This window comes from Lolium perenne, chromosome 4, assembly GCF_019359855.2.
Source record: "Lolium perenne isolate Kyuss_39 chromosome 4, Kyuss_2.0, whole genome shotgun sequence".
NCBI lineage: Eukaryota > Viridiplantae > Streptophyta > Magnoliopsida > Poales > Poaceae > Lolium > Lolium perenne.
Genome location: NC_067247.2, coordinates 164,775,063 through 164,783,168, shown reverse-complemented (window position 1 = coordinate 164,783,168; position 8,106 = coordinate 164,775,063). Strand labels below are relative to the sequence as shown.

The 8,106-nt window shown below is 41.6% G+C and overlaps 1 protein-coding gene across 1 annotated transcript; it reads left to right on the top strand.

Moving 5' to 3' along the window:
- Nucleotides 1-1,699: 1,699 nt before the first annotated feature.
- Nucleotides 1,700-7,354, top strand: LOC127294424 (ethanolamine-phosphate cytidylyltransferase). The gene is made up of 9 exons (XM_051324235.2): nt 1,700-2,218; nt 2,435-2,670; nt 2,994-3,175; nt 3,794-3,865; nt 4,511-4,578; nt 4,726-4,846; nt 6,289-6,354; nt 6,433-6,555; nt 6,925-7,354. Exons 1-9 carry the CDS (start codon nt 1,893-1,895, stop codon nt 6,994-6,996), a joined length of 1,266 nt encoding a protein of 421 aa, XP_051180195.1. The 5' UTR covers nt 1,700-1,892; the 3' UTR covers nt 6,997-7,354.
- The last annotated feature ends 752 nt before the right edge of the window (nt 7,355-8,106 follow it).

The following is an 8,106-nucleotide window of genomic DNA, read 5'->3' as shown; positions in this document are numbered from 1 at the left end:
TAAAACGATTTTGAGTTCAAGAACTAGCCAAGTCTTGGAGAGACGCACACGTGAAAAAAAGTGTTGTTGCATGCCCTTGCGGAATAATTAGTTGCGGTTGTTAACTAGTTTGGTGACATACTCAAGCGACAAGACATAAAGAAGATCTATTTACCATTCTTTGAAGACTCAATGGGTTTTATCATGGTGAATACAAAACCTACAAACCATTTCAACAAAATACAGGTTTGTGAGAAATTCAAAAAAGGCGCTTGCAGGTTTAAGGTGATTATAATATTTTTTGGATGTACATTATACATGTTAAAGTGGGAACTTGTAATATTCTTTTGCTTGTAGTCTTATAAAGAACTAGTTGGATTTTAGGTGACATGCTATTGGTATGAGTTGTCGGAAACCTCGCATCAACATCTCATGTTTTAAGTTGGACCATACATTTAACTTTTATTTGCATACATGTGGTATAATAAATTTTGAATAATAGGTATATAACCTTCTAACTCTATGATTTTCCTTGTGATTTAGCCATGCTTAATGGTTTATGTTATGTCCCATGTTTAGTGGAGCCATGATCTATAGCATGACGGTGTGGTCCAAAGAGCCATGCTCTACAACATGGCTTTGTGGTTCATGCCGGCCTTGACTCCTTTGGTTAGGCAGCCATGCCATAAAGCCTTGGGCCAAGGCATCATGCTATAGAGAATGTCTCCTTGATCCAGGTCGCCATGCAAACATGTTAGTTTGTGTGTGAATTGATTTTAAAATAGGGTTATTTTGTTCTCACTTCTTGAGATTAGTCATTGTTATTGTTTTCGCCCCAAATAAGTGGCATCGAAATTTAGCCACCGCTACCACCTCCACCATAAATCGATTCCCACTCCTCCGACCGGTCTCACTGACATCGGGAGGGGTGAGGAACCTAATCTATGAGTGGACTTTTCAATAAAAATAGTGTTTCTAATATATTATCTTAGAGTGTTGATAGCCATCTTCTTGTTGGTCTCCATGTTAATTGAGATGACATGGCCTAGGATAAGTAATCGTCAGCCCTTCATCTCACGACGGGACCTCCTCTCCGACGTCAATGATGGTGTTGGAACATCAATTTTTCTAGGTACGCTCTTTCAGATCCTTACTCTGCCGGATCAATTTTGGATTTTTTTTTTCTCAGGGTTGATGGATGAGTTTTTTTTCTCATGCCCGAACAATTTTAAAATATTTTTTGAAATAAATAAAGTGACATCGGAATTGTACGGAACTTTATGTCAGGCTACTATACGTAGTAGCAAAAATCAGTGGCACGCGTGGTTCACATTTAGGGCTTGTTTGGTACTGGAGTATTACTGGGGATTAGCAGGGATAATCCGCTCCAAACTTTAGATCCCCACTTATCCTCAATGCATGTTTGGTGTTAGAGTATGAGCGAGTTTAATCCCCACTTATCCCCACTTTTCCTCAAAATTTAGTGTAATTTTTTCAATCTCCAATACTCTACCTCTACCTAGTGGATTGGGGATGGGGTTTTGTGGGGATTGGGTGAATCTCTGCTGTCACCCAATACTCTAGAGTATTATCCCTACTAATCCCCACTAAAACACTAGTACCAAACAAGGCCTTACAGATTATACTGTACGGACTACACGAGGCAGGCTTACACTGACAGGTTGGTCCCGCATGGCAGCGAGTCAACCCGACCCGAGGGCACACGCACGCTACGCACCGCAGCTGTGTGAGACGAGACCTCCCACCCATCTCCCATGGCGACGGGCCCTCCAGCCGCACACACACCCGGATCCCTAACCCTAGGCTAGGCTAGATCCCACCGCACTCTAACCCTTCTCTGCACCACCACTCTCCCCTCAGCCCCGCTTACTCCTGCCTGCACTGCCTCACCCATGGACGTGGGGAGCAGCAGCGCGCGGACGGTGGCGGCGTGCGTGATCGGCGGCATCGTGCTCGGCGCCTCGGTCGTCGCGCTCCACCTCGGCGGCGGCTCCGCGACCCCGACCCTGCCGCCGGTCGAGGCCCTCCGCCGCCGCTTCCGCCGCCGCCGCCGCCCCGTGCGGGTCTACATGGACGGCTGCTTCGACATGATGCACTACGGCCACTGCAATGCGCTGCGCCAGGCGCGGGCGCTCGGGGACGAGCTCGTCGTCGGCGTAGTCAGCGACGACGAGATCACAGCCAACAAGGGACCCCCCGTCACGCCACTCTATGAGAGGTCTCATCCCCGATCCCTTTCCTACTTCTACCGTTTGCTTCCCCTCCATGAGATTGCGGCTACCTTTTCTGGTTGTTGCTCATTGTCAGTACTCAGGTGTCTTTGTGTGAATTAAAAATGTGTTCTTTGAGGCCCTACTGTAGAGGAGTTGCACATTTGCATCAAAGTTTTTTTTTTTTTTTTCTAATAATGTTTCCCCTTTTCTGGGTAATACAGGATGAAAATGGTCCGTGCTGTCAAATGGGTGGACGATGTTATTCCAGATGCACCATATGCCATAACCGAAGATTTCATGAACAAGCTATTCAATGAGTACAATATTGATTACATTATCCATGGTGATGATCCTTGCCTGCTCCCAGATGGTACTGACGCATATGCTCTTGCCAAAAAGGCTGGCCGATATAAGCAGATTAAAAGGACTGAAGGAGTGTCAACCACAGACATTGTTGGTACTGATTCTGCTTCTTGTATGTGTTAGATAACTAAAAATTATACCATGAAATATCTTGGCTACAGTTCTTAGTTGCAAGCGCTCTCTGATGCCCAAATCTCATAGCGATCTCTACTATTGCAATTGGGTCTAGGTCAACCAGAAACCTATTTCTTGAAAGCTGTCTGCTCACCAGATTTTGTTACCTGTACATACACGACTTTAAGAAAGAACTTTCATATCTGTCGTCAAGACTCACCGCATTTTCTTGTTTCCACCATCACATGCACTGGTGGTTAAAATATTATACTGTTATCTTGAGCATTTTTTTCTTCATTGCAGGTAGAATGCTTCTCTGTGTTAGAGAGAGACCAGCTTCTGATAATCAGAACCACTCTTCACTGCAAAGGCAGTTCAGTCATGGGCATGGTCAGAACATTGATCATAGTGGATCTGGAAGTGGAACAAAAATATCTCATTTTCTTCCTACATCTCGGCGAATAGTGCAGTTCTCAAATAGCCGGGTATAAGTTCTGGAGTTTCAGAGTTTCTCATGCATAATACGTTATTTATGTTGGGTAATGAATATTCCACCAGCCTTTACAGCGTGGTTAGCACCTAATCTTGATACCAGAAATTAGTTTGAGGTGGCTACACTATGATAATCTTTATGCAAAATGACAGTTCCTTTGTTCTTACCTAGGTAGAGGTTTGTCTGTGCATCATTGCTAGAAACTTGCACTGATAAATGTTTCCTCTTCGTAAAATATGAACCTTTTGGTGTTGGTGCACTTAGTAGGCATGAATGAGGACTTAAGAGAGGGAGTGAGAGTTATTTGTGCAGCCTACTTCATTAATTAGTCAAATGTGATTAAGCGATTTGATTGCCAGTAGGGGTTTGGGGGTTGAGCGTCTCTGAGATGAGAGGCGATAGTCAGAAATAATAGAAGTTCACATATCCTTGAATTTATATACTTTTAAAATTTAATATTCACTCTGTAAGTGTAAAATCTGGTTGAATATTGTTCAAATTTCTTGTAAGCTGGTGTTAGTTTGTGTGATTCTACTAGATAAAACTAAAGGTTATTCTTTTCTCAGCTTATTTTCTTTTCTGTTTGACAAAGCTAAGCTTACCATTGCAGAGTCCAGGACCAGATTCTCGGATAGTTTACATAGACGGTGCATTTGATCTGTTCCATGCTGGCCACGTCGAGGTGAATGCCAACCCCTGAAACTCAAAAGGAAACAGAGAAAACCATGACTTCCTCAGCATTTGGCTGCTCTTGCATATGCATGTCTGGGTTGTACGTTTCAAGGTTTAAGCTGAATTTAACTCGTGAAAACCTAGTAATTCTGCACTAGACTTATAGGTTGCTATCATAGCAGCCTCCCCCCCTAAACCGTACCCTAAACCCAAAAGGGAACAGAGAAAACCATGACTTTCTCAGCATTTGGCTGCTCTTGCATATGCATTTCTGGGTTGTACGTATCAAGGTTTAAGCTGAATTTAACTCATGAAAACATAGTAATTCTGCACTAGACTTATAGGTTGTTATCATAGCACCCCCCCCCCCCCCCCCCCCCCCCACACACACACACACACACACACAGACACTCCTATTGTTGGTTGTTTTATTTATCGTAGCGGCTCCTCTTTCTGTTGAAGCCTAACAATAACGAATCTTAGATCTTATCACCAATTTGCATGGGGCCCAAGCTAAAAGATATCTTCCTAATTTAAATGATAGGCTTCACGGGGGTCCTCTCTCTAACTTGGCGATGGGTGGGCCATGGTACTATACTGTATACACACATAACAAATTCAGACTTCTGTTCATTCACAGTTTCTTTCTGTGTAGATATTGCGACTTGCTCGAGAGCTTGGAGATTTCTTACTTGTTGGTATCCACACAGATCAAACCATAAGGTAAATACGATTGTTTCATCTCCTTTTCTTCTGTACCTACAGTGCTTATACAGTTCATTTGTTTTTCCCAGTCTCACTTTATAATTCATAACTTCTCTACTCAACTGTCTCAACATTACATTCTTTCTTTTGATGTTCATGCTTCAGTTCAACTCGAGGACCACATCGCCCAATAATGAATCTCCACGAAAGAAGTTTGAGTGTTTTGGCTTGCCAATATGTTGATGAAGTGATCATTGGTGCTCCATGGGATATTTCAAAAGACATGGTGTGCTTACTATTCGACTCTTAACCATGACATTATGTAATTGTAGTATAAAATGCTTGAATGATAAGGCATTAGTGCTGTACCAGTAAAAGCCTAATTTCAAATCTAGTATTAATTTGAGAATATAGGGCGACTTGCACTTATCACGAATCTATGCACAAATGATAAATCTTATATTTCTGAGGCCATGCAGGAGTGCGTAAATCTTGTTTTTATATCGCAATTATAAATTCACTAAAATGTTACATTCCAGATTTTATTTTTAGTTCAGATGTAATCTAGGTCTGAACATAGGTGACTAGGCCCATTAACTATACTAGGTCCACTATGCATTTGACTACTCCCTCCGTCCCGGTGTATAGGTCCTACATATATCCCTAGATCATCAATTTGACCAACGTAATACAAGGTATATATTACAAAACATATATCATTAGAAACTTAAGATCTTATACTTTCTAATGTATTTAAGTGATGATTTGCTTGTTATTAATGTTGGATATAAAGGCCTTGACCTATCTTTGGTGGAAGATTGAATTAAATTACTATCTCTTTCCATAAAAAGATGCCGTGAGTTTGTCTAAATTTAGATGTATCTAGACACTCTTTACTGTATAGATACATCCGAATTTAGACAAATCTCCGACATCCTTTTATGGACGGAGGGAGTACTTACAAGTCACACGATCACTGAAGGATCAGGGCCTGCACTCGTAGTTTTTAGTCAATAACAGTCAAAACCTTAAAATGTGCTAGACAACATCTATGTGTAGTACCTCGACATAGTATTAAAAGAATAATTATTGACTAGTATGAAGGTTAGTTCACTACAAAATGAAAGATAACAATGAAATTGACAGAGAGAAGATACCAAGGAAATAAGCAGAGAGCAGGATTCCATAGCCTACCATTTTACTGACAGATCGATAACCTTCCATAACCTCTAGTTTTTCCAGTATCCTTTGTTTCATATCTAACTTGATTCTTCATTAAGTTATACTGAGTTAGCACATTGCTTTGCAAGGAAATTGCCCATGATAAGCTGTGATGCCAACCATGATTAGCCATTAGGTTCTGCGAAGCTGTTAACTCTGGAATCCTTTCCCAGTCTAAGGCATTCCTCATAGACATACAACAATAGTACACTGACAAAATTTGGTTATTTTGCTCAGTTATGACTTGATCAATGTCCTCAGTTTGTCCACACTGGTAGCGTTGAATCACGACATAGAGGGCACCTAATATGTGATCATTGTACATAAAACAATGAAGTTTTTTTTCACAAATTAAATTCATATGATTTCACCTGTGCAACATATCCTCTAACCTTACGTATGATATCCAGTATCATTTAGAAACCACCAGGTGCAGTTTTTATTGAATCAGGTCATGTGTATGTGGTGTGTGTCAGGAGTTCTCTAACTTCTTTTTCTTTTCTACAGATTACCACTTTTAATATTTCACTGGTTGTTCATGGAACTATAGCTGAGAACATGGACTATACAGAGGTAATTAAACTGTCCTTTTCTTGTGCTGTGAGAGTGTTGAACCTTGATAATTTATCATTGTCAGTTGCATTTAATCAGGGTGATTCAAATCCATATGCTGTTCCAATTGCTCTGGGCATTTATCATAAGCTGGAGAGCCCTTTGGACATCACCACTAGTACTATTATAAGGAGGATAGTGTCTAATCATGAAGCCTACCAGGTAACTACCCTGATATTGGATTAGATTGTTAAGTGGAGTTTTGGTCCCCCTTGTGCTGTATGCAGTTCTATGCTATATATTCTTGGCTCTGCAAATATGGTTTTCCTTTTGTCCTGGTCATATCAATGTTGTGTAAACAGTACTCATTTTCTACTGATGTTTATGGTACTGTATTAGCAGTGCCTGAGTAAATACATTAGGATATGTACCATTTAATATTTGTGTCTCCCCGGGACCAATATTTCCTGCAATAACTATGCTCAACAACACGTTCTTTGGTGTGGGGATTGATATGGTCTGCATTTATTCTGGTCCATTTATTTGGTGTGTGATTAATTCATATTTGGCATGTGGTGTTGCTTTGTGCAGAAGCGGAATGAGAAGAAAGAAGCCAGCGAGAAGAAGTACTACGACAGTAAAAGCTTTGTGAATGGAGGGTAACTTATGAACATGTCTTCTTACAAGATTGTTCCCTGATCTTTGAGGCTCTAACACAGATCACAAATGAAACAGTTAGGTGATCCTCAATTTTACCGCTCCATTGTCATTTTTTGCTATATAGCTTAGTAGCTTCAGATGCAATCTTGATGTGTGACAGGTAGTGGTGCTGAATTGGCTTAGAGAGCCTTGGGGCATTTCCCCCTCCCACTTTCAGTGTCCCTACCCTATTCTCCCCCCTGTATACCGGCTTTCGCAGCTGCCGTTACCGGCTGAGTTATTTTTGAGATCTATAGTTCTTCCAGAATTGTGGTACAACATGAATGCTAGGTCGATTAATTGTTTGTTTCCCTGTTGCTCTTGTTTGGTGGGCATCCAATGCAAGTCATTTTCTCATATATTTGGTGGAGCTGTGTTCGGATCTTAATCTGAACGTGGACTAGCTGATATGGTTGTTAGTCACCGGTCGGTGAAAGCAACTGGATCCGATAGTACACCTGGACGGTTTGGTTTTGTCACGGTCTGCCGACACGTCAAGATCTACCAGTAATCTTGTCAAAAGGGGTGCTAACTAATAACACTAGAAAGGAGCCAGATGGTCGCACCTTGCTGGTTCGGTTCATTGGTCCCGTACACTTACTGCCGTGGAAAAGGATGTGCTACCTGTGAGATCTCCAAATAGTGCATTTTAGCAGCTGCTGGGGCTGCCTGTGTTTGCTCTCTTATGAGCAACCTTCCACTATGTGCTGGCCATTGTTTTGCATTTTGCTACTTCCCAGCAAGCACTGGCTTGGCTTTGATTTGGACTGACACCCGTCTCCTGATTCTTGGGTGGTTTTTCTGACAAGATAAGGGATCTGCAGCTGTGGTAACAGTTGTCATTCTGGCTGGAAGTGCCTGAGCTCATGGACTTAAGTGTTTGCTCTGTTTGGGAAATCATTTTTTGCTTCTTTCTGGGAGAAGATATAAAAGCCCCTGAATTGATGGATCTCTGATGTGCCCTTCGTGGTCTGCATCCTTCCTTCGTGGTTAAGACATGGCATGTTACACTGTAACCGTGTCTTGGTGTTTGGAAACACAAACGAGTCATCATAGGAGATTCCTGAAAATTTT

Excerpts from the sequence above, each read along its gene's own strand:
- LOC127294424 (XM_051324235.2), top strand. The coding sequence starts at position 1,893 with ATGGACGTGGGGAGCAGCAGCGCGCGGACGGTGGCGGCGTGCGTGATC. Across the intron at positions 6,355-6,432 it reads AGAACATGGACTATACAGAG|GGTGATTCAAATCCATATGC; the intron begins GTAATTAAACTG and ends GCATTTAATCAG. Across the intron at positions 6,556-6,924 it reads CTAATCATGAAGCCTACCAG|AAGCGGAATGAGAAGAAAGA; the intron begins GTAACTACCCTG and ends TGCTTTGTGCAG.